Source organism: Babjeviella inositovora (assembly GCF_001661335.1).
Source record: "Babjeviella inositovora NRRL Y-12698 unplaced genomic scaffold BABINscaffold_1, whole genome shotgun sequence".
Lineage (NCBI taxonomy): Eukaryota > Fungi > Ascomycota > Pichiomycetes > Serinales > Babjeviella > Babjeviella inositovora.
In genome coordinates this window covers 240892-265304 of record NW_017566838.1, presented here as the reverse complement: position 1 = coordinate 265304, position 24413 = coordinate 240892, and the positions used below count along the sequence as shown (strand labels likewise).

At 46.3% G+C, this 24413-nt stretch overlaps 11 protein-coding genes and 4 non-coding genes across 15 annotated transcripts; 6 read left to right on the top strand and 9 right to left on the bottom strand.

Moving 5' to 3' along the window:
* Positions 1–791: 791 nt before the first annotated feature.
* On the bottom strand, positions 792–1607 carry BABINDRAFT_164082 (uncharacterized protein; the record flags this gene model as incomplete). The annotated part of the gene is made up of 1 exon (XM_019130218.1): positions 792–1607. The coding sequence occupies one exon, from the start codon at positions 1605–1607 to the stop codon at positions 792–794; it is 816 nt and encodes a 271-aa protein (XP_018987599.1).
* Positions 1608–1847: 240 nt separating this feature from the next.
* On the bottom strand, positions 1848–3570 carry BABINDRAFT_158901 (uncharacterized protein). Its single transcript, XM_019127345.1, has one exon. It carries the CDS (start codon positions 3198–3200, stop codon positions 2055–2057), a length of 1146 nt encoding a protein of 381 aa, XP_018987598.1. The 5' UTR covers positions 3201–3570; the 3' UTR covers positions 1848–2054.
* A 1098-nt stretch (positions 3571–4668) lies between these two features.
* On the top strand, positions 4669–4740 carry BABINDRAFT_t56. Its single transcript has one exon. It is a non-coding gene; the product is annotated as a tRNA-Gly (tRNA).
* Positions 4741–4893: 153 nt separating this feature from the next.
* Positions 4894–4965, bottom strand: BABINDRAFT_t5. The gene has a single exon. It is a non-coding gene; the product is annotated as a tRNA-Pro (tRNA).
* Positions 4966–6088: 1123 nt separating this feature from the next.
* Positions 6089–6160, top strand: BABINDRAFT_t57. Its single transcript has one exon. It is a non-coding gene; the product is annotated as a tRNA-Trp (tRNA).
* Positions 6161–6986: 826 nt separating this feature from the next.
* BABINDRAFT_t58 lies at positions 6987–7058 on the top strand. Its single transcript has one exon. It is a non-coding gene; the product is annotated as a tRNA-Gly (tRNA).
* A 160-nt stretch (positions 7059–7218) lies between these two features.
* On the bottom strand, positions 7219–8292 carry BABINDRAFT_31470 (uncharacterized protein; the record flags this gene model as incomplete). Its single annotated transcript, XM_019131547.1, has 1 exon — positions 7219–8292. The coding sequence occupies one exon, from the start codon at positions 8290–8292 to the stop codon at positions 7219–7221; it is 1074 nt and encodes a 357-aa protein (XP_018987597.1).
* A 475-nt stretch (positions 8293–8767) lies between these two features.
* On the bottom strand, positions 8768–9637 carry BABINDRAFT_158899 (coiled-coil-helix-coiled-coil-helix domain-containing protein). Its single transcript, XM_019127344.1, has one exon. It carries the CDS (start codon positions 9336–9338, stop codon positions 8922–8924), a length of 417 nt encoding a protein of 138 aa, XP_018987596.1. The 5' UTR covers positions 9339–9637; the 3' UTR covers positions 8768–8921.
* Positions 9638–10231: 594 nt separating this feature from the next.
* On the top strand, positions 10232–10834 carry BABINDRAFT_26983 (uncharacterized protein; the record flags this gene model as incomplete). The annotated part of the gene is made up of 1 exon (XM_019131396.1): positions 10232–10834. A coding segment is annotated over one exon (603 nt), but the record flags the coding sequence as incomplete, so codon positions are not given.
* Positions 10835–11332: 498 nt separating this feature from the next.
* Positions 11333–11929, bottom strand: BABINDRAFT_5260 (gluconokinase; the record flags this gene model as incomplete). Its single annotated transcript, XM_019132180.1, has 1 exon — positions 11333–11929. One exon carries the CDS (start codon positions 11927–11929, stop codon positions 11333–11335), a length of 597 nt encoding a protein of 198 aa, XP_018987594.1.
* Positions 11930–12186: 257 nt separating this feature from the next.
* On the bottom strand, positions 12187–13645 carry BABINDRAFT_69725 (SAP domain-containing protein). Its single transcript, XM_019132544.1, has one exon. It carries the CDS (start codon positions 13555–13557, stop codon positions 12613–12615), a length of 945 nt encoding a protein of 314 aa, XP_018987593.1. The 5' UTR covers positions 13558–13645; the 3' UTR covers positions 12187–12612.
* Positions 13646–14008: 363 nt separating this feature from the next.
* Positions 14009–15878, top strand: NUC2 (Nuc2p). Its single transcript, XM_019127343.1, has one exon. It carries the CDS (start codon positions 14121–14123, stop codon positions 15528–15530), a length of 1410 nt encoding a protein of 469 aa, XP_018987592.1. The 5' UTR covers positions 14009–14120; the 3' UTR covers positions 15531–15878.
* Positions 15879–16470: 592 nt separating this feature from the next.
* Positions 16471–17191, top strand: BABINDRAFT_158896 (uncharacterized protein). Its single transcript, XM_019127342.1, has one exon. The coding sequence runs from the start codon at positions 16542–16544 to the stop codon at positions 16968–16970; it is 429 nt and encodes a 142-aa protein (XP_018987591.1). The 5' UTR covers positions 16471–16541; the 3' UTR covers positions 16971–17191.
* A 2085-nt stretch (positions 17192–19276) lies between these two features.
* Positions 19277–19501, bottom strand: BABINDRAFT_30526 (uncharacterized protein; the record flags this gene model as incomplete). Its single annotated transcript, XM_019131486.1, has 1 exon — positions 19277–19501. A coding segment is annotated over one exon (225 nt), but the record flags the coding sequence as incomplete, so codon positions are not given.
* A 1470-nt stretch (positions 19502–20971) lies between these two features.
* BABINDRAFT_5255 (uncharacterized protein) lies at positions 20972–23622 on the bottom strand (the record flags this gene model as incomplete). The annotated part of the gene is made up of 2 exons (XM_019132179.1): positions 20972–23550; positions 23595–23622. The coding sequence occupies 2 exons, from the start codon at positions 23620–23622 to the stop codon at positions 20972–20974; spliced, it is 2607 nt and encodes an 868-aa protein (XP_018987589.1).
* Positions 23623–24413: the final 791 nt, after the last annotated feature.

Here is a 24413-nt window from a genome sequence, read left to right as displayed (position 1 = left end):
AAAAGCGATTTTATAGTCAAATTTACGAGAATTTGAAGCTTCGTGCACCGGTATTCCAGTTAATAGTTATAAATCTCGCTACGAGGGAGTATGGAGACCATCCCCGGTGTTGCAGCAAATAACTCGCATTGAATAACGCCAGTTCCCGCCTTATATAGTTGGCTGTTCTGGAGCTTCAGTAACTTAAGAGCACCAAAGGTTTTGATGCCTTTAGTAATACCCTTCAACGCTGTCAGCTTCGTGTGAACGTGGTTTAAAAGGGTATTTTTATCTAAAGGAGTCATTTTGCCCAAAGGAAATACCTTCTTTTGGCTGTTCCCCTGCACAAGGGGATATTAATATCTAAAGTGTAGTTAGAGACTAGGCACTTTCTTTTTCTCGCTTGGCTGATGGAGGTGAAGTATTACAAGCCTTTTTTCTTCGGGAATGGCAGAGTGTAAGAGGTGAAAATTCCGCATGTTAACTTCCAATGTTTTATACTTAAAATCGCAAACCCTTTCTATCGAAGTGGAGAGTTTCTCAATCCAAATGTCACCATTACGTCTCCACTGATTGTTTGAGCTGCAAATTCAGCCGCCCACTTATCAATATTAAGATATGGAGTATGCATCTACAGCTATAGGTTTATTTGTCAAATTGGATGGTATTGGAACCCGAAACGATAGGTCCGTTACCGGTTAAATTCAGAAGACTAATAGCTACCATGTTTTCTACCACTGGAATTATATCATAAGTTTGTATCCTCTTGCTGAAATCTTACTTATCCATCGACATGCTCTAAGAAAGCAGGCTTATACCACCGCCTCCAAGTCCTCGATATTCTTAATATCGGATAATTTCACACCGGTTAAGACGGCTTGCGCGGCAAGGGGAATCATCACCCTAACAATTTCCGAGCTGAACATTTGCTCCACTCTCTGCGCCTGCTCGGCTTTCTCCCTGATCTCCATTTGGGCTCTCAACTCTTCAGAGCCTTCCGCCGCATCTATTTGCTCTCTGGTAGGAACGAAATTCTTGTTGAAATCCAAAATGTCGTCGTTAAGGAACATCTCAATCAACTCCTCGTTATCAGTAAACTCCATATCAGTTTCAAATTTAAACTCCAACGCCTGTAGCTGCGCCATCCGCTGGAAAAAGCGCTTGTAGCTATCTTGTGGGTTTTTGTCTAACATGTTATAAATCGGGGAACGGATCTGGTAGTCGAGAAGAGGCGAGTTTGAGGACTCCTTGGATAAGTATTCTTCTGCTATTCTTTGCAATATTTCTTTTGATGACTGCAAAGCGACATTCTCGTCCAAGCGATGCCTCTCGGCGTTTATCATCGTTAAATCCCGTCTCATCCGTTCAACGATAAGAATTTTCAACAACTTTTGGTGGGCAACAAACGTTTTATTACCATCGGAAGGGACCATCAACTCCAATTGTTCAACGGGTAGGTCAGCTAAAAGCGTATTACTATCGTTAGTATCTGAGGCTCCCCTTCTTTGGGAAATGCCTCTGAAGATGAAGAGGTTGAAATCCAAGGGGTAGTCGGGAATCAAGCTCAACTGTTGGTAGTTCGTTTCATTGAGTGATTGGAAGATCTCCAAATCGGTTGACTGAGTCATAGTAGTAAATTACAGGCACCAAATTCAGTGTTCGAGTGAGTGGCTCGAGCTTCTCGGATTAAAATGATCATGGTGCATATAAGTAGGAGTCGGAAAGGTGTCTTGTATCCGGCGAGCCCCCCACATTGCGCCATCGTTAAGACTGTACATAGGCGCGCACCTGTTAAACTCACTAACTTATAGCCTATCCGTGTAACGGACATTGACGTCGATAATTATCACGCCGGAATTAAAAGCATTTGGCACTCTCACTGGTTAAATAAGAAAAAGGTCACTGACTATCAATATGTATGTGGCTTAACCGACTAGTGTTGGTTTCTATTTCTCAACTTTAAAAGGTATATACTCGTTCACGTATGGTATTTTTTCCGGCCGCTGTTAGGAAAATAAAACATATATTTTACCACCCTAGGTATCCCTCGTGAAATAATCCACATAAAGGGTCCACTATTTTATCAGCTGCTGTAGCAACTCCAAATTCTTCATGTGGTAGTTCTTTTCCCGGTTTCGCTTGCACGTCAATGTGCCCGTATGCCGCTTCAATGCGTCTTTCCTGGCAAACCCTTTTCCACAGTTATCGCAGATATTCGGTAAGATAACTAGATGGGCTTTTTGGTGCCGTCTCAAGTCCGATGACCGTCTGAAGGAAAGCAAGCAATTTGAGCAGATGTAGGGCTTCCTTCCCCCATGGTTATCCCTGCTGCTCCCGGTGGATGTAGATGAGCTTGAATCTGAAACAACCGAGCTAGGGCGTTTTGTGTAGAAATTCTCCCGCTCGCCTTCGATGAGGTTGGTGTGGGCGATACTGCCAGACGTCCGAGGCGCTGGATACTCCTCCGACCGGTGTGCCACGTGCTCAGTGGCGTAAAACCTTGACAGTGAGTAGTCAGGGAAACTAGGTGGTGGGCTCAATGCGTTTAGATTGGTTTCCAGGAAGTCCCATGCCGAAGGTGGCTCGGGCTGTTTGGTTAAAAACTGGTTGTGGCTGATGGCACCCCGTGGGTTGAGATTTCCGCTTTCTTGTTGTCTTGCATTCTGTTTGAAGGCATCAAGGTTGTAAACTGAGTAATCATCCGCCACTTTGAAGCTGCTAGAAGGACTGGTGCTAACATGGTCACGGTCAAAGTGTCCATTTGTGGCATCATTGTGAGGTTCATTGCCGTAATACATTCCGTGGCTGCCATCATCGAGTGGAACGTTAGGGAGGTCAATACCGGGCTGCCCTCCGAGCTGGAAGAAGTCAGTCACGTTGGATGTCTGCCCGTGCGGGGAGCAATAGTATTGTAGCCTCTTTAACAAATCCGAAATAGTGGAATCGATCTCCCCCGTGTTATTGTCCTGACCGCCCTGCTGGGTCTGAGTAGCAGCTAACGCCTCTGAGGCAAGCCTCAAGAAACGAGCATCGGCTTCGGGATCTTCTGACGCCCCGGAAGCTGAATTTATGGTATTAAGGCCATTGGCCGGCGAAGGGTTCTCGGTGTTTAGAAGATCCACAAGGAGCCGCGGGACGCTGGCTCGAACGGGAGGCAATGACTGGGGTCGCAGCTGTGAGCTGAAGTTATTGTGCTGGTTTGAACTCCCAGATGGGTTCATTGTGGGTGGTGCAAGAGAGAAGCTAATGATGGAGTGCCTTATAGCTGTGTCAGTGTCCGTACGGCTAAGGACTAGTTGGGAGGTGGGTGTGGTAGCTGTGCCTCGTTTCTGGTGAGCTATTAGGTGCGTGAAAAAGATGTTGTCTTTTGTCTTTTCTCTCAGTGGCGGGATACAACGTTTTAGCAACTAAATGGAAGATATACCAGTGTATTTATAGAAGGATGGAGGCAGGGAGTATGTCACTAATTTTTTTTCCACAGTGAACCAATATCCTTCTTGATTTGCATCAGCGTGAACCCGAATGAGCAACGCCGGTTCCGTTGGTAGATATATTACAAAACTATCCCACGTACTATGCTGGGAGAACCAGTATCGCCCCACGGAGATTAGGAAAACTGCCTAAAGTAGAGACATTATAGATGTTGCAACAAAGTTGCATCAAATCACGTGCGTTGTACAAAGATATTTTAAAGGCGCGCAATCAGATTGACGGATTTATAGTGCATGTGAAAGCCGCATTACCATTATATGCCGGATAATTTTACACAGTTTTCATGAAAACGAGAGACAGCAGCCGCGGCACGAACGGACGTGTAGCTTATTTACACAGTTTTGTTGCCATTACCATGTGTACATAACGCAAGTCTGTTGAAGCTCTCTCCCGTTGTTCAAGACTCTTTGGTACTTTAATGACTTTATGAACTTGATTCAGCCATTCGTAAATGAATCTTTTAAGATTTTTGATGGTAGATTGCCCAGCTACACTAAGACCGGCTAGAGTGCATAATCCCAAACCTGAATTTTATGTTTGTTAACCAGACTCCGGAGGCACGTTCTGTAAAAAGCTCCTTAGATAGAAATTATGCATATCCTCCTTCAGCAAAATCTGAACCAACTAACTTTCAGGATTATTAGATTTTACTGCCCTTTATTATGGAAACACCCTACCTTCCATCCATACATGAAGTATCTATCCGTAATTCCTAGTGACTTAGTCGTTTATTCATAAAAACTTGGAAAAATACGCCCACGCTTTTTGTCCGACATTTAGAGCTGAATCCCACCTACTAGGATCATAATTCTCTATCAGCTTGTTTTCTACTCCTCGTTCCAGTTTTTTTTTTTTTTTTTTTTTTTGATTAATTGAGTTGTCTTTGAATAAACTCTTACTTTTTCGTGGCCAGATTTCTTCATCTCGATTGTACGACAAAGCAAGTTTTCACATAGGCAATGGAGTATGAGGTTGGAAGAGACTTTATCCGATTTTTCAGATCGGTTCCTGATCCGCCAGACTGAGTCTGGACGTCTCACATTTTAGTTAGCTGCAAAACGATGACTGGGTGAATTGTTGTCTGGTTCAAAGAAAGTCTTGGGGTTTCTCTATTAATGTCTTAAAAGAAAAGACTTTTGGATGTTCATGTAATAGTTATATCTAGGAGTTGACCTTAACCTTCCAATGTCGGTTTTAGGACGATTGGTCTAGTGGTTATGATGCCTGCCTTCCAAGCATGCGACATGGGTTCGATTCCCGTATCGTTCAGTTTTTTGCTGTATCAGTTCTTTGCTTGCGGTTTTGACCTCCTGGAACGATTAATAAAACAGACATGACTCTTATAGTATCATTACGCTAATTATAGTTGACTTGTCGTTCAATCAATGGTTAGGGCGTTTGTGGGTGTCGAAAAAGAATAACGGGCCGAGCAGGGAATTGAACCCTGGGCCACTCACACCCAAAGCGAGTATCATACCACTAGACCACACGGCCGTTAACCTGGACTCTCGGAGTTAGAGAAATCATCTCCGAGATGGTAGGCGGTAGTGCGTATGGCTACCACGATTGGTAGTTGGCGGTTATCAGAACTGGCTCTCCAACACAAGTGAAGTCATACACCATTCCAAGAGGAGGGAACTTCACGTGACGATTTAAGTGAAATTGAAACGCCATGGTGCCCATGGCCCAGAAGGCTGTATAAGGAAGTAGCTTCCCGTTGGTAGAATATGTGTAGTTTAAAAATATCTTTATTCTTGTGGGAGATCGTGATTGTACCTAGTGGTTTATTTCGGTGGTATCACATAAATCGGTGACTGACTACAACTCCCTGACTGGAATCCCAACAGGTACTGGAGCCCTTACATGGAGTCTAAACCTCCTGGTAGAACAGACTTAATTGTATATTATGCATTCACTTGTTTTGTGATTAGCAGTGTTCACCATATGAATACATAGTCTACGGTATTAGTCTATATTAACACCCATAAATATGATTATTTATTTAATAATTATCCAGTCGTTCTGTATGATGTGGTTTTAATATATCAATTTCACTATATATTGTTACCTATGTTCAATTCTTTCTGCATATTTACTTCTCTCAATACCTACTGGGCACCATTAATTTCATATCTACACAGTAACACGTGTATTCTTATGATATACGTGTAAGTGCATAAAAATATGGAACTCAGATATTAATATACTTACGTGTCTCCGATTTCATATAGTGCATATATGCAAATAAGTATGATCCTTGTGATGTATAATCGTTTTTCGCACATTCATACACTGAGGATTTGAAAAGCGTGCGATTCTCTACATTTGTGTGTACGTACGTTTACATATGCATACGTATTCAGTTACATATAGAGTACCATCGATCTTTGAGACGAAGTGATAGCTCTCAATGCACAAGTACTTTTGAATAGCCACATTCTAGAATTACGGCTGTATTTCCTTTAGGAACACTTCAAGATATTGATAGAAGTAGAAAAATACCGGGTTCTTAAACAATCGATAAAATTGCATCACATACAACTAACATACAACGACACATGCTTCTTACACCCAGGCTAGATCAGAAAACTCCTTGATTCTTTCACCAACAAGAAAAGATGCGGTGGCTCAATGGTAGAGCTTTCGATTCCAAATCGAAGGGCTGCAGGTTCGATTCCTGTCCGTGTCATTTTTTATCTATTTTATACCGTGGAGCTTGGAGGGGGTTGGTATATGCGTCGTTATTTAAGTCAAGCAGAATCTATCGACTCAAAGGAAGCAGAGCCTGAATTTTGTTCGTATTTTATGAAGGAAGAAAGTCCTGAAGAGCTTACAAGAATTGGGGGTCAGTTAAGGCTTGTACTTTGTTTTTCTTCCTCTTAGAAATAAAGTAAATTGAAACAAATAAGGATTTCATGTTTAATATAAATTCCTAAGGATAGCTATGAACCTTCAGATGAAAAATTTACATGTTCACAGCACCAACCCAGGGGGCTTGATGTAGGGCATAGAACTACTGAAGATTTTAACCTTCCAATCACTTCCTTCCAGTCTCAATTAGCTCGGACCTCAATAGGGGCAAAATTACATTCTTCCTCAGCTTTGCCACTGGGGTTCACATTAAAGCAAGATATTTCCAGTGGTTCATGAATTTTGACTCGAAGTAGGTCTATTCCTTTTTATAGTAAATGGAATATAACCGACTTGTAAGGGAAACAAAGATTTTCATTCTGTCAGGGTTCCAGCGCCTGTTGGTATTCCAGTCGGGGGGTTGTAATCAGTCATTGATTCACAAGTTACTTATCGTGATCTTCCACAAAAATAAAGATAATATTAAAACCAAGATCATTCTTAGATCTGGAAAACTACTTCCTTATATAGCTTTCTTCGGTTCCTCATTTGCTTTATGCGACAGGATTAGTTTCAGATACTCATTATCAAATAATCCTAGTAGCCTCAACTGGAACCTCATAAGGTTCCTGAAACAACTCTCTAACTCTGACACATTCATCTTAGGACGATTGGTCTAGTGGTTATGATTCCTGCCTTCCAAGCATGAGAGATGGGTTCGATTCCCGTATCGTTCACAGCTTTTTGACACCATAAGGTGATGGATGCTGGATTTGTTTACCAAGAAGGCAACGTCTAATCCGCCTCTCAGGAGTTTTGTTTACAGGGGTTGAACGGCAAATCAACAACCAGAAAGAAAGGCTGTTGTAAAGTATTAAAATTCATAGAATGCCTAGCCTAAGCGAGACGGTTCCCAGAAGCATCAAACTGGATAAGCTCACCGGTCTCCAATGATTCCTGTAACCAAACCGCCCATTGCAACACTTTAACATTCCCCTCCAAAGAGAACGGAACGGGCTCATCGTTAATAATGTAACCAAGGAAACTGTTCATCTCGTTAACAAAAGCCATCTCGAATCTTCCGTAGAAATCTTTTGGAACTTCGTTACGCAAACCGTGCTTGTCATAGATGGTGACCAAATTGGTCTGAGGGTGGTTATTAACCGAAAGCTTACCCTCGGTACAAATAATCTCGGTCGCGTCCTCCTGGCCATGAACCATCATTCTGGAGGCATAGATATTGGCAATGGTTCCGTTGTGGAACTTGATAACAGCCATTGCGTTATCAGAGTCATTGTGTTCGGCCAACTCTGGGTGGATTGCGGTAATACCAACAGCGTACATTGACTTGGGAATGGAATCCCCAGAGGCTTTACCGCCCATGAAGTACAAACACAAGTCTAAATCGTGGATAGCACAATCCACAAGGATACCCCCTGAGTTGGCAGCATACTTGACAAAGAAACCGGTTTCGTCACGGCGATCGCAAGTTTGTGAGCGGAACACCTTTGGAACACCATATTCACCGCTATCGATTTTGAGTTTCGCATCTCTGTAAGAATCATCGAACCTTCTGCTAAAGCCACAAAGAATCTTCTGGTCCGGGTGCTTGGCAGCAATTTCCACGACCCGTTGAGCATCAGCCACACTGGTGGAAAATGGTTTCTCGCAAAGCACGTGGTAGCCTGCTTCGACAGCCTTAACTGTCTGATCCGCATGGGTGGAGGTGGTGGAGGCAATAAGAACCATATCGATGCCTGGGTGGGCCAACATCTCATCATACGAATCGTAGATAGTGACACCGTGTGGGACCAAGTTTTCTTCCGCCCATTGCTTGTCACTGGTGGAAATGGTACACCCAGCCACCAAGCTGGCTTTGTTAATGCGGTTAACAATGTTCATAGCGTGGTATTTGCCGATTCTGCCAATACCACAGATGGCAACATTGATTTTCTTTGGATTAACGGTCATGGTGAAACGGTTGGATTAAGTGCGGTTTAAATTATCCGAATTGAACTCAATTGGGCGGAACTATGCGATCTTATATAGATTTAAAGAATGTGGGGGCTCTTGCATGGAGTTGGATGAGAAACTCCGAGGGAGAGCTTGGCGCGCAGATAGTTCGATAGACGCGAGTACCCCGCCGTTGAATTCTGATTTATGTACGGTTTAAAAACGCCGTGGAAAACCTAAGCTCCAAGTTGGGTACACCCGATTAAGAATACAGGCGCGGAATATTAAAAAATAAAGAGCCCAAACCGTGCGTTTACGGGAAGGGAGTAACAACCCCGTGTCGATCATAGCTCGGCTAAATGGCCCATCATGCTTTCGGAGACGCTAACCTCGGAGAAGTGAGGTATTTCTCCACTGGTACTTAACGGTTTACTAAGAGTCAAACTCTAAATCTATGGCGGCAGCTACGTACAGAGACGTGCAGGCAACGTCGGTAAACAAACATGCCACATAAATCGTTTTTGTACATGAGGCGACTGCGAAATGGCCGTACCTTTTCTGAAGTGATACGTATTATTACAGGCTATTTACATCGGAGAGCTCTAAGAGAAGTGGTCTAAGGCGAGAGAAAAGGAGTAGGCGCTTGTTTAATACTGCGCAGCCGCCTGTTGACAGGCCTTCAACTGCTGCAAATAGTAATCGCAGATTTGCATGTTCCCGCCGTTTTCTTCCAAGCATCTCGTGAAGTTCATCGCGGCTCCGTCACAGTGCTGTGCTTGCTCTTGATTTTGCTGCGCCTGGGCAACTGGCTGCTCCGCGTAATCCACTTCACGGTTGCCACCGAACATACCAGTGATACCGTGCCCGATAACATGTCCGATAGAAGAACCGGCAGCGACCGAAGCCATGGTACCAAAAAGACCTGGCGATCTTTGCTGCGGCTGGGTGGCAGCTTGCACTGGCTGCTGTCTTGGAGCAGCTGGTGCTGCGGCGGTGTGAGCACTTCTACGTGGAGGAGCAGAAGACCTGGCTGGGGCAGAACGACGACCAGAAGAACGTGCCATTTTTGTAAGTTTATATGTGTCCGAGGGTTGAGTTAAGGAGGAGAGTTGTGAATGATACAGATATTTAGTGTATATCGATAAACACTTGGACTCTCGGATAGTTGGAAGAAAAGGAGATCTCGATGTTTAAATACCCCGCCACGTTGTCCACTTCAAGGTGGCAATTGCATGACAGCGGAATTCTATGCAGCAGAGCTAAGATTGCTCCTGTATGGAACCTCGGACGTGCGAGCTGAGGCCGCACGTGATAATTAGTAGGCAAAGTGTTCTTTTCCCTTCCACAGACGGGCTGTATCCAGAATATGACGCATGTAGCTACGGAGGCGATTCGGCGATGAGCAAATGTGAAGCACATTGGACATTGTCGGATGCCCAGTTATAGCCAAATGCGAAGCGTAATGATTATAATCACGCATGAACCCCGATATCGGGACGAGCTAACATAGTATGCCCATTTTGCACTTAGTTCCATCGTCCCCGGCTCGGATCCGACATCAACAAGGAGGCCGCACCAGGCGTCCAGGGTTACCATTATAGGTGTTTTTACCAATAAAAATAATGGTGAGGATGAAATTACTTTAACTGAACGTACTTATCTCTGTTTTTTTTTGATTAGTTGCACTTATTGTAGTATGTGTAACACGAAGGGTTATCCTCTCAATAGCACGCTTCCTTATAAGCCCAGGCGTCTCTAAAAGTTTGGATGAAAAATACTGAGCAAACAACCTCGAACTCCTGTGCTACGTATACCGCTATAGGTTTCTCACAGCTTGGTTCCCGAGTCCTAACCTTCTGCTCCAAGACCAAGCTCATACCCCATTCCTAATAATTATATGAATGTCTCTTTGCACCACCTAGGCTCCTCCTTACCTCGCCGCATCCTAGCCTTTCCTTGCCTCTCCCTTCCCTCTCGGTCGTACCATGCCCGCCAGCAGCGAGCCAAGATCAACCACTACGAAATCTTGGGGGTTTTGCCTGACGCCTCACTTAAAGAGATCAAAACTAAGTTTAAGAAGCTCAGTTTAAAGCACCATCCGGATGTTAACAACTCCATGTTGGAGACGGATGCCGACAAGGAGGCCAACAACAACAAGTATATCCAAATCTTGGGCTCGTACGAGATCTTAAAAGATGACAAGAAGCGGAGCGCGTATGATTCCAAGCACCGCCAGGTGATGTCGCTGGAAGCCAGAAACCGCAAGCAAGAGCAGATGAATAAGTACTACGGCGAGGCCAAATACTACTCCCGATCGGCGTCTGCCAGACCGTCTCCCAGCGGCTTGAACAACCGACGCACAAAGGTGCACTGGGGCGCCGGGACACCATACAGAGACAAGTCCTTTTTCCACGGCCGTTATCAGGATTTCTCCACCATGGACGATACCCCGCACTTCAACTACGCGGAATACTTGAAGAAGCAGCTGAAAATCGAAATGCGCTTGTGCAACAGTCGCATGGAGAAGGTCCGCGAAGAGATACGAAGCCAGTTGGTCGAGGCGTCCTCCACTAAGTTGCCCATCCTGGAGCACATCCGCATTTTCGAACAAAAATTAAAGGCCAGCCAGGACGACCAGAAGAAGCCCGAGTCGTACAACGAGCATCTCGACCAGATGATTAAGAATGCTGAAAAGGAGAGACAGGAGCATAAGCTCGGAGTGATGAAACATTTGGGGAGAGTGGGGATTGTCACTCTTTCGGGGGTTCTCGTTATTCTAGTGTGTGTCGCCATGGCCTAGCCTCGGGTGGAAGTCTGTGGCAACTCCAAGTGGCCGAATAGCTATATCCTCAGGTGACATAAGGTGTTTGTATGGGCAGGTTGTGTGCCATTTTAGGGTACCCCCCGGGTCAGCCTTTGGATACCTGGCCCACTTTGTATATAGGTCGTTACCTAGTAACCTTACTTCCACCTTATAGAGCTCATTAACGAATAAACTACGATTTACAGAAGAACAGACCATACTACAGATCTAGAAGCAAGCATCTAACATACAGATCTATTCTAGAGCTTTGAAGTAGGCCAACTTCTCTAAAATTTCGGTCAAAATCACCTCCGGCTTCTTGTTGGTAGTATCAATTGGCAACTCGCTTCCAGATGGACTCAGGCCCAAGATTCTGTCGCCGGCTGGGATTTCCATGATGTCGTATTGCGACTTGGTCAAATCGGCCTTGAAGAAGTGGCTTTCTCTGCCGCCTACCCGCTTGAGTCCATCCTCAAACCTGCAGTGCAAGAAGACAAAGACAAACTTTACGGCAACATCGTCCGACTGTAAAAATGGGTTCTCAGACTTGATGTAATCCCTGTAAATAGCCTTGAGCATCGAACAGGAAACCACCGATAAGTGTGAGGTGGTACTGGCGACGGCAGCCTGGACCGACTGCCGGGAGATCTGGGTCAACCACGGCCAGCGATCGGTATCGGTCAACGGAATATTGTTTCCCATTTTGTTGATGTTTTCGGCGGGGTGCAAAGAGTCTCCCTCGACGAATGGACACTGCAATTTGTCGGCCAACATAAGCCCTATGGTGGTTTTACCGGTACCGGAGGGGCCACCAAGGACAATGACCGTGGCCGTTTTCTTGCTGGAGGTCATGACGAGTATGAAGCAGAGTAAATGGAAAAATTCTAGCCTGTTATCGAGGTGGACGACGCAAAAAAAAAAAAAAAGAGAGGCTATAAATTTATCGGACTTGGATGTACCTCATATCTAAATCTATGAGGTGCCCCGGATTCGTGAAATTTCCTGTTTTTCCACGACGAGTCATGGATAGTTTTCGGATTTTCTCAACGATTTCCAGGTTTACCCAACAAGTGACCCCGAACTAAATATTGTCACCAGAAATAGACTTGAGGTAAACGAATAACACGGGGGTTTCTCTCTACAATAAATGCTATTATTCTTTCACATACGGATTTTTTCTAGCGACTCACGGATGGTGTAGGTACTAGCCTCTACGTGCCTTCACAGTGTAGCGCGGTACTTTTATTACCAAGTCTTCTTCGTCTGGCTATTTACCTGTAAACCCAAATTGAAGATGTCTGAGCCTGCTCTTCACTAGCAACTTCTAAATATCAAGTGTGTGAACCGAGCCAAGAGCAGCGCCAATATATATTTACCTAAAAAGCACAAAGGAAAAGACAAAAAACGTATATGGCGTCAGTTAGCAACATATCAAAACACGGGGCAATCACAACCAGGAAAGCCACTTGAGCAAAACTGAAATTTGGAACAGTATAGGAAAGCCAAAAAAAAACTTGGAAACCAACACACGCCATTTACTTCTTCAGGGAGTAACCGAACAAAATGCTGACAAACTCTCCGAAGTCCTTCGGGTTGTGTTCCACCGCTGACTTGACCTTTTCTTCAACCCCTTCAACCTTCTTTTCAGCTTTCTTGACCCAGAAGAAGAATGACTCGCCCTCAGCTGGCTTTGGAGGCAAGCCTGCCAAACACCTGACAAACTCCCCAAAGGTTTCCGGATACTCTAACAACTTAGTGGCTGGCTCTTCAGAGGATGCCACCTCATTACCGGTCTTGGTGGAGCGGGCCTTCTCAGAGGTTTCAACGGTACCACCGCCGACCGCAACATTGTCACCGGTGTTGTTGATGATAACGTTGGAGTGCAAATCTGGCTGGGAGATAGGAACAGGTTTCTGTTGTGATTCCAATTCAAGCAAGTTTGGCAAAACGACGGCATCCACATGTCTGGACGGGCTGATCTCGCTCTTGGCGGCCAGTTGCAGGGTGGACGCAGAGGAGACTGGCATTTCGGTTGGGGTGGATGTATTTTCCACGACGGAGTTCCCGACCAACACATTGTCGGCCGAGTTGTTCACAATAACGCCACCGATGTACTTCTTGCCAGCGTTAACCGACTTTTTATAGGAGATTTGTTGATCTTCAATGCTTGGCAACTTGACCGCATCGACACCCTTGGCCTCGGAAAGCTGCTTTGCGGAAGTGGTGAACCGTTTCTTAGAGGCCTCAAACATGTTCAAGCGGTCGATGAGCTCCATCTTGCGACCAGCCTTTTTCAAGCCTCTGGCTTGACACTCTGTCTGCAACGACTTGAGGTTCAAGACATCGAATGAAGTTGTGGAAGATGTGGCTTTAGTGAATAAGATCGACGACTTTTTGGCGTCGGTCTGGTGCACAAGGAGCTTGGACGCGGTGTGGAAAGATCTAAATGGGACCTGGGAGATTTTTATGGCACGGATCATGTGGAGAGAGCAAAATGATAATTTAACGGAAAGGGAAACGTCACAGCCGAAGTGAAGCTGAAAAGTGGAAAAAGTAATCTTATATGCTTAAAGTTTAAGTACTTTTGTAGGCGGTAGTGCCTAAGTGGTGTGTACATTTTCCCTTGCTGCCCCTGATCGGGTTAAACAAGTTTATATGCAGGACACTAAATCCATCAGTGACGCCTAACTAGGAAATAAATGCAGAGCTCAATGGTTAGTGTTAATCTTAAAGCTACCCATTAACTGGCAAAGGACACATCCTGGAAATATATATATCAACCTTCGTATACAAGCTGAATATACGAATAATGACTGGACTTACAATATTAGCGGGGGAATACGGTCGTTCGCATACCGCTGCTTACCTAAGCACTGCTCCAGCCAATGAAAACCGGAGAGATAACTAAGCAGGATTCTCAGCTGGCGGCATAACAAAAAATTAGGTGCACGGTAGCGCTTTGCCAGACGTGGTACATGAAAGACGCAAGCTTGTTACAACTATATTCTGTGTTCGTGATCTCTACCGTTATATATCCATAGAAATGTTTGCTGCCGCCACCAGAGCTCGTGGCTCCATCCGTCGTTTGGCTTCTGTCGGCCAAAGATCCATCCCGTCCTTGTCCAGATCGTACGCTGCTGGTATCAGAGACCCAAACCCAGAAGAGATCCAGAATTCCTTGGGCTCCATTTCCATCAATGAGGTTAAGAACTCTCCGTACATTGCCTACCCACACATGGACTCTCCGTACCAGAAGTGGGTCGACAAGTTGCAGGAAAAGTCCCACGAAATCAAGCATTTCACTGTCAACTTTGGCCCTCAGCATCCAGCCGCCCACGGTGTGTTACGTTTGATTTTGGAGTTAAATGGTGAAGAAATTGTCAGATCCGACCCCCACGTCGGTTTGTTGCACAGAGGTACCGAAAAGTTGATTGAGTCCAAGACTTATATGCAAGCCTTGCCATACTTCGATCGTATGGACTACTCTTCCATGATGACCAACGAATTGTCTTTTTGTCTTTCTGTCGAGAAGTTGTTGAACATCGAGGTCCCAATCAGAGCCAAGTACATCCGTACCTTGTTTGGTGAAATCACCCGTTGTTTGAATCACATCATGTCCGTCATGTCCCACGCCATGGATGTCGGTGCCTTGACTCCGTTCTTGTGGGGATTCGAAGAGAGAGAGAAGATGATGGAGTTCTACGAGCGTGTCTCCGGCGCTAGATTGCACTGTGCCTACTTCAGACCAGGTGGTGTCTCCCAGGACCTCCCAGCCGGTATGTTGGACGACATTTACATGTGGGCCACCCAGTTCGGTGATCGTTTGGATGAAACCGAAGAATTGTTGACTGACAACAGAATCTGGCAGATCAGATTAAAGAACGTGGGTGTTGTTTCCGCTGAGGATGCTATGAACTACTGTATGTCCGGCCCAATGTTGAGAGGCTCCGGTATTCCATACGATATCCGTAAGTCCCAGCCATACGACGCCTACGAGTACGTTGATTTTGACGTTGCTGTCGGTATCAATGGTGACTGTTTCGATAGATACTTGATCAGAATGGCCGAGTTCCGTCAGTCCTTGAGAATCATCGACCAGTGTATCAACCAGATCCCAGCCGGTCCAGTTAAGGTCGAGGACTACAAGATTGCCACTCCATCCAAGGCTGCCATGAAGGAAGACATGGAGGCCTTGATCCACCATTTCTTGTTGTTCACCAAGGGTTACGCTGTTCCGCAGGGTGAGACCTACACCGCTATCGAGGCACCAAAGGGTGAAATGGGTTGTTACATCGTGTCTGACGGTTCCGAAAGACCATATAGATGTAAGGTCAGAGCCCCAGGTTTCGCCCACTTGGGTGCCTTCGACCACATGGCTAGGGGCTCCTTCTTGTCCGATGCTGTAACTATCATTGGTACCATGGATTTGGTGTTCGGTGAAGTCGATCGTTAAGACGTCCTGGCTAGTCACCCTCTCTGGTCCTCTTTTGTGCCGCATTCTCAACATCCCTTGTCCATATTATACAATAAAGAGATCAGGGGAATGCACAGTACAGAAAGAAGGACGAAATACAAAATTCCCTCCTGGTTCGAAAGAACTATTTCACTCCAGCATCATTCTCCTCATTGATACATATACTTATATGTCATTATATTTATTATGTTTTTAGTCCCTAAGGCTCCCTTTCTTTTATGTTTACTTCAATACTTTGCAATTTTTCTTAGCAACTCTTATTTATTTGGTATTAAATCTAATTATTCGATTATATTTTATACGATAACTTTAATTCCAGGAAATCGCACCATTTTAGACAGCGGAAACAGTGATGAAATCGGAATTCTCCGAGAATATTTGATACGCATATATATCTTGAAGGTTTAGATTTTATCGTTTAATTTAGCTTATTGAAAATACCCCCCGGTTAGTCTAATTTGGCCAAGGACGCTTCTTGTTATTCCTGTTTTTACCTGAAGTTTAAAGATTTGATTTATATAAGTCGCTTGCACCCTCGTTTCTTTACCAAGAACAAGTCATAACGAATCACCTATCTGGATCTAATCCTCATAGGTACTAATTCCGTTAAATCTCAGATTCGTCAAAACTAGCAGTTACCTCCACAAGTTTTCTCTAAAATCTATGAGAAAGTGTATCGTATTAAACACGTTTTCGCTCATGTCCGAAAATCCTTTGCCCCGGACCCGAACACTAGGTATTCCCCGCGTGGTTATGCAACCCTGCTCTAATTCCAAGAAATGGAGTTTTTTTTTTTTCAAATTTTCCACTGCTCGAGATCTTTGCCGTTCTATGGGCTTCTGCGAATTATGACTCTCTCCTCCTTGCACGCCACTGTCTCCATACCACTATATATATTTGAGCGCCACTACCAACTGTTGTCTCTCACTTTTCGAATCATCAGGTTTTTATAGACTACTTTTCATCCCCTCACAATTGAACGCATACAGAATGGCCAGATCCTCCGGTAGAAGTGCTCCAGCTAGAAGAGCCGCCCCAGTGCAAACCAGATCCGCTCACTCGGCCGCTGCTCCAGCCCCAGCTCGAGTCCATGCTCCAGCCCCTGCTACTGCCACTGCCCCTGCCCAGCCAGGTATGTTCGCCCAGATGGCTGCTACCGCTGGTGCCGTTGCCGTCGGCTCCGCCGTTGGCCACACCTTGGGTGCTGGTATCACCTCCATGTTCTCTGGCTCTTCCTCTGAGTCGGTCCAGCAGGCTGCGGCCCCAGCCCAGCAATTTTCTCAGGAACAGACTAAGCAGTGTGACGCCGATGCCAGATCTTTCACCAGATGCTTGGAGGACAATCAGGGAAACATGCAAGCCTGTGACTACTACTTGCAGCAATTGAAGGCCTGTCAGCAAGCTGCTTCCCAGTACTAAATATTAGGTTTGCTTGAAGACGGGACCCTGCTCTAGACAAGATACAAGACTAGTGGTGGATCAGGTGTCCATCGTTGGTCTCGTTCCGAAGCTGGTGTTTACTGCTATTTAGGCAGTTTCCGAGCGGTTTTCTTTTGGTTGTAATATTTATTGCTTATATAGAATGCCCATATTGTATATATCTTTTGGGAGAATGAATAATTATGCCACACAACTGGTTGTTTTATACAGTAAGTGCTCGGAGATATTGAGAGAAGGCCGGCAATGGCTAGGTCTCGCAATTCATGCGAGTTAGTTCTATAACTTTAGAGACGCGGACACCAAAAGCACCATCCTACAAGTTATCATTTTTCTTGGGTCCCGACATATAATGGGTGCCAGACGGAGGTTTCAATAACTGTACCAAAATATCTGACTTGATACTTGAATTTACCAAACTCAATTAACTTGTCAATCTCACCAGCGGATGCGTCTCATTCACCCCTATTAATATTTCAAACTTGGGTACCGCCAGAGACAATTGGCTAGGCCAATAAAGCATGTGTATAATGGCTGGAATAACCGCAATATAAACATTATCCCACTTTTCCATCCCCCACATTTTTTGTGGTCTACTCCACTGTGTCAAAACAGACCTCTTTTTCTAGCGAATATTAGGAATGCCGAGATTTACTTGCCCTGTTATTCCTATAAAACTTACACATCTTCCTGACTTTATATTGCATTACCGTTTCTCTGTTCGTTTCCTAAAACTCCTGATATATATATCTTTAGCTATTTGACTAACAATCCGATACACATCATTTGATTTGATCTATCCCGGGTCAAAGTGTTCTTTTAGGATCCAAGTTACGTCTTGGAGTGAAACTGTCTAAATTTCCAGGTTCGGAGGCTCTGCCACGTTAATACTCGGTGGGGATGCCGATCTTTAACCAACTTGATACTCAAACCAATATTTCAACGATATTTGCATCTAATTTTCTGTTTAACCTCTCACCAGCGAAGAATCTCATTTGAAGAACCTCATTTGTAGAATCTTGTTTAAACCTCATTTGAAGAACCTCATTTGACGATCCAAGAAAAAAACGTATTGTGAATGCCCTCCCTTTCCCAAGACGCATCAAGCTACAAATTAAGCTATAAATATCGTTCATTAATCATAAATCCCATAAAACATCTTACATCTCAAACTTCAACCAATCGAAATCACCCAACGTTTCCCCCATCTGGGTATCGTCCGTGACAGATCCGTAGTTGCTGACAATTGGGACCACGTTATTATGCATAGACACGTGCGGTCTGCCGTTTACGGCGGTCTCACTTTGTAAGTTTGAGCTGTTGCTCGAGCAGTTTTTCTGGGTAGCTGGGTACTCAAAATAATCATCTTCACTCGCCTCCAGTACTGTTGGGTATGGGTTGAACTGCTGTGGAAAGTATTCGTCGTTACCATCAAGGCCCAAGTCGAAGAAAACATCTGCCGGACGTTTCATGCCACTAACCGGTTGGGGGGCGGCATAGGCGTTGCTCTGAGGAATCTGAGGTACCTCAGAGTTCGGCTGGTTCATAAACTCCAAAAATGCCTCGTCTTCCACTTCACCAAACGCCACCGGGAGAACGGCAGTGGGGGCGTTCATGCTTAAAATCCGGGCATTGTTCCACTGCATGTTTAAGCCCGAGTTGATCCCGAACTCAGGAAACTCAGTCTCCTGAAATATTTTCTGGCGTGGAGCCGGCTGGGCGTCTGGGTACGCCTCACGCGAACCGTACGTCTGGCTGCCATACTCCTCGTCATATATCGCTTTTGGAGGGGCATCCCAGTTCACGTTCGAAGTTGGTATAAAACTCCCTGACGAATTCAGGGTCTCCCAGACATCAGGAGTCTGAGGGACAAGGTTCGTGAACAAGCCAGCAGCCAAGTAGTTGTTGGATTGACGATCCGGAGGCTGCATTGATTGTGCTTGGTTCATGGGCGAAGGTTTTGGGGCTGGCTTGGTGCCCCCTGGGATATTCCCCGTGCTACTGCTTCTGCTGCTCTGATTATATGTGACGGGCGTGTGGTTGATGAATCTGGAGCCTTGGGGCTGGGCTCTCTGATGGGGCGTAACAGATGGCGATGGAGTATCCACGTTGGGACTATATCCCGGTGTCAGATGTCTACCACTGATGATAGAATCAGAGCTGGAGTACCCATCCAGCGTCTTCTTCTTCTTGTTGTGAATCGCTTCCGTCTTGACGACGGTCGGTGGGTACCGTGCTGATTTAGACACTGTCCGCGCGTTCATTATGCGACTGCCATTCGGCCCGTGAGGTCTGGATACTCCATGGAGCTTGAAGAACAAGCCACACGCATTGCAGAGCAATTCACCTTCCTTGTTCTTGCGCCACAACGGCGTGCTGCTGGTTTTGCAGTTGAAACATGTCTTTATGAGCGCCGGATCGTTTTTGGGCGGCGTGAGCTGGGTCTTGGTGAAGAATTCGCCCGCACTAGCTGTACTCAAGAGCTTGAGCGTTGCGGTGGCGCTGTTCAGCATCGATGGTGAGACTGGTGGAGAGTACGCCAGAATGGCGCGCGGCGTGGTGGGGCCCTCGACAAACTTGCTTGTCTCGGTCTTCTCTTCGGACAAATTTTGATTGCCCTTGTATCGACTCATATTCTGATTAAGGATTATTCGGTGGATCAATTCACCAAGGTCGCTCGGTTCACCCTCTTTCTTGAGAAAGCCGGAGAGATTCTCGCGCTGCGCGAGTAAGCGGATGTGCTCGGCATAGTTGATATTATCGGTCTTTTTTCCCCAGCTGAGCGACAAAGTGTCATCTGGCTTAACTGGAGAAGTGGAGGATTGCACTGAAAATGGTACTGTATATCGTTTTTGGCTTGCTTTTTCCACGCTTGGTTTGGAAACGGAGCTGCCCGTGATTTTGGGGCTAGAGCCTGTTTCTTCCTCCGCCGGCGCAGACTTCCGGTTATATAGTGACACGTTCTTCTTATGCTTCATTCGCCACGCCAAGTTGGCGATGCGTTCGCCGTTGGGGAGAAACGAGCGATTTTTGTACATCTGGTGCACCTTGAGTGACAAGCCGTCGTCTGCTATAAGGTCCTTGACGTTCAACGTCGCGCTGAGGGGTCGTACTGGAGCGTCCAAGTCGTTGTGGTCATCATCGGGAGTAAACAGTCGCGAGTCCATTGTCTAGTAGGTGTGGGTGAGTAAAAGCGATATATACCTGATCATATATGGGTCAGGGGTATCTGACGGGGTATTATATGGTTATTACCTGGGATATCTTGGAATAAGTGGTGTTACCTGGCGATCTGGCGATCTGACAATGGGAACACTGTGTCTGACTCTGAACTTATCGGAAGGGTTTAATGAATGTCTAAGGGCGCAGTTCGGGCTATAATGCGTCACTCTTGTGCCATTAGTCACCGCGATGTCGTTAAATTTTTTCGTGATGCGAGTGCTAGTGGTAGATGCAGGCCGATACTCGGGATTATCCCGCTACCAATGGCTAAGTATGGCCCACGGAACGTGCGTCTAAATGACTCTGAGGTAACTTTTCCTTCGAACGTAGCGGGGATTTTAGTGAAATAAAGTCGTATAAAATAATTAGTGTTTTGAGATTGAATCCTTGGAGCTTACAAGAGGTATACATATAAGAAACGAAGTGAGTTAGCTGATTGTGCACCAATGGCCGGACCAGGTCAAACCTCCGCATATGCACATGGAATGCCCTCCATATTCTTCGACTTCGCGATAGGGCTTAGAAAAAGTATGCTACCAGGTAAAATATCCCATCCCTTGCAACTTCTGAGTTTGGTATTTCACAAATAGAAGGAAATGGGCGGATTATGTGCCAATAGTTTACCGATCGGGACGTAAACATACCCCTACGTGCTTTAAGTAAATAACAAATCAAGCTGCGGTATATATACAATCGTAAACAGACAGTTACAGGACACAAAACATAAAACCTAACCAAGGCAACCCACAGTAAACATCCGATTACTTTTTCTTCTTGCCAAAAAACCCTCTCTTTTTCTTCTCTTTCACTTTTTCGCCCGTGTCGATTACCACGTTGACCATTTCCGGCGCAGCCTCAACCGTTTGTCTGGTTTGCTCGCTGGTCATGGTGCTGTTGGCCAACGGGGAGTCAGTCTCTTCGTTCTGGGGCGTTTGCAGAGCGCTTTGTGGGGCGCTCTGCGGAACGGTCAAGTTCTGACTGCTGTTGTAGCGATTTCCCATTCCGTTTCTAGCGCTAGGGGCTCCCGAAGCAGAAGCAGCAACAGAGCCAGGGGCCTGGCTATAGCTACCATTAGCCAGGTTAGGAGGTCTGGCGTTGTACTGTGCCAGTTGAGGTGGCTGTGAAAATCTCTGTGAGGCAGATCCACTAAGATTCGGAGAACTACCGTTGGTCACAATCGTCGGCATGCCACCGTTACCCATTCCCGCACCCATCATCGGCACCATGGACTTGTGCTTTGGTCTAGTCTTTGGATTGGGCATACCCCCTAACATGTCGGTGGACGCGTGCATTGGGTACCCGGATCTTCTGTTGGCTTTGCTCTTCTGCTTGAAGCGGGACTCAATCTCCGAGTCAATCACCCCAGTGGTCAGGAGAACGCCCAAGCCGTCGTCGTACGGCTGCGGCTGTGGCTGTGGCTGCTGCTGGCTCGAGTACGTCGGCATACCCCCTAAAGACATTAATCTCCTGCCGTTTGGGGGGCCAGGGTTAGGATGCTGGGCACGCGGTGGAAAGCCCTGGTGCGGCACTGGGTGCTGGCTCCCAAAAGACTGCGGAACGGAGGTATAGGATGCGGACCTTAACTTTTGTGGGAGCCCGTTGGGCGGGAGCCCATTAGTCGGAAGCCCCTGAGGCGGAACCTGCGTTGGTTGGTTTTGCGAAGGACCTTGTTGAGAATAGCTCTGAGCCTGTGAGAAGCCTTGTGATTGAGCCTGCGGGAAGCCCTGTGATTGAGCCTGTGGGAAGCCCTGCAGTTGAGCCTGAGGGAAACCCTGTGGCTGAGCTTGTGGGAAACCCTGTGGCTGGGCTTGTGGGAAACCCTGTGGTTGAGTCTGTGGGATACCTTGCGACTGAGCCTGTGGGAAACCCTGTGGTTGAGAGAATCCCTGAGATTGGGCCTGTGACAGGAAGGGCTGAGCTTGAGATTGAGCTTGCGGCTGCCTCGCCCGCAAGTCCATTTCGCGCGCGGCTAAGGCGATCTCACGCTTCTTCAACTCCACCTCGCGCTCATACAACGCCTTGTAGTCTGGGTCTCCATCACTGCTCGCCAGGGTCGTGGGGGTAGCGGAGCCACGGGCTGGGCCCTGGGTTACCGCCTCGCCATTCAACTGTGCGCCATACATCGCAATATCTCTGAAGTCACTCAAGTCGGAACCCTCGTAAGCTGTGCTCATGGGTCTGGCTTTGACCAACTTCTTGGTCTCCTCCTGTAGCTGCGCGATTTGGGCCTGCTGCCTCTTGATCTCCTCCTGCGCCGTGAGTAGACACTGGTCTTTTGCATGTACACTGTCGCGCAAGCGCTGCACATCCGCAGAGCTGCCGCGCATGAAGAACACGCTCTGCCCGCGGTTCAACTTCTGGTGCTGGCACAAGACTGCGTAGAGAAACTCCAAGTACGGGGTTCTGAGGTTGTAGTCGTCCGCCAACAAGATCGGCTGCAACAACAACAAGTCAATTTCGAGGTCGCGCTGGTGGAAAAAGTCGTAGAATAGCGGGCTGCTGGTGGCGTAGGTGTCCACGCCCTGCAGTTGTTTATACCTCAGACACCACTGCCGGTACAAGACCAGCTCTTTGGGCACCGCAACGTTCATGCACTTGGCTAGTCTGTTAAACTCCTCAATTAACCCACTGATCAACGGTTTAGACAAGATTTGTGCCTCAAAGTTGGCAGGGTACGGGATCTCGAAGATGATGGCCAACGGATTGAATACGGCCCGTGGGACGCATAACTGGACCTGGGTGGCCAAAAACTCGGTCGTAGTGCGGAACGTTGCCACCTTCAAGCCGCAGTTCTCGAAAATATTTGCCCACGAGTAGATAAGTCCCACTAGATCGCCACTGTAGATGTCCGTAGGCGTTTCTGCCTTGCCGATGTACGTCTGTGAGGTATTACCGGTGACAGTGTGGGTGTAACTTGCGGGACCGGTCTTTCTGACGTCGTGGTCGGTCATTATTGACAAAATGTTTACGCTGGAGAGTGTTGCGGGCAAGCTCAATTTGACAAACGACTCCAACTTTACGTAACCAGTGGATTCGATGATGATGGTGGCGGTTGGTGTGAGAAAGCCGGCCAACTGGGACACCACCACAGAAATGTCTTGCAACGACTTGGCACTCATGAGCAAGCAGTCGTAGGTCTTGGGCTTCTGTGTCAAGTCAGTGACAGAGGCAAAAACTGACGATGGCGACGGTCTGAAGCATGAGTTGCCGAATTCTGTGGACTTCCACGAGAAACCCTCGGCAGCCACCACAGCTGCCTCCTGGGAGACAACGCTGACGTCCAAGGAGGCCACATTGGCGAGGCGCGACACGTAGAAGGTGATGAACGGGTTGGCGCCCACTGAGCGGTTAGTATTGGTCGCTAGTAAAGCTAGATCCACGTACCTGCAAGGATATTCAATCTATTTGACATGGTCCTCTGTTGTATATCACGGGGTCGGTTGGGGATAAAGAAGTGAGGGATAACAAATATGTCAAGCCACTAAAATAGAATGAATACACGCTAGGTAAGAAAAAAAAAAAAAACAGGAGAAAAGCGCGAAAGAGAATTTTATTGCCTAGCCAAGGTTCTTCTTTTTACCTAATGGGGAAGATATATTAATTTACAGATTGATTAATCCAGAATTATAATTGATTACTATAAACCCCAGAAATATCATACACTAGGAATATTACTCGGGTTGACGCGTATTACTAAGAATTGTTTTCATGATCTTGCTGCACCACGGAGGCTATGCTCAGAGATTTTCGTTCTGGAGGCCAACTCAGCCGGAGGCTCGGATCCGATTCGTGCCGGACAGACTTCAAAATAACAAGATTCCGAAGCGCTCAAGAGAGCTCCTTACATAAATTCAAACCAAAGTTTGATAATTATTAGTGAACTCAGTAGCTAAGTGTATTATTGTTCTTTGCTGAGGCGGAGCATCGGCGCGGATTTCTATTCACGTGTACGTGGCGACTAATTTTAGTCTTGCTCAGTAGATTTGCCCAGTAGATTTGCGTTAACCTTGCGAAACCTATTACCGTTTTGGGACTTGGTTCGGGCAGGGTATTCTCATTGGCGAGTCTATTAGTTTAAGTAATATGATACAAAGTTGGAACCCTTTAATTTTGTTCGCTTTTGTCTATTTTTGCAGACTTGTGTGTCTGTACGGCGCCGAAGCGCGGGTACTGACCCCATCACATGACGGTCCACGTGGACTC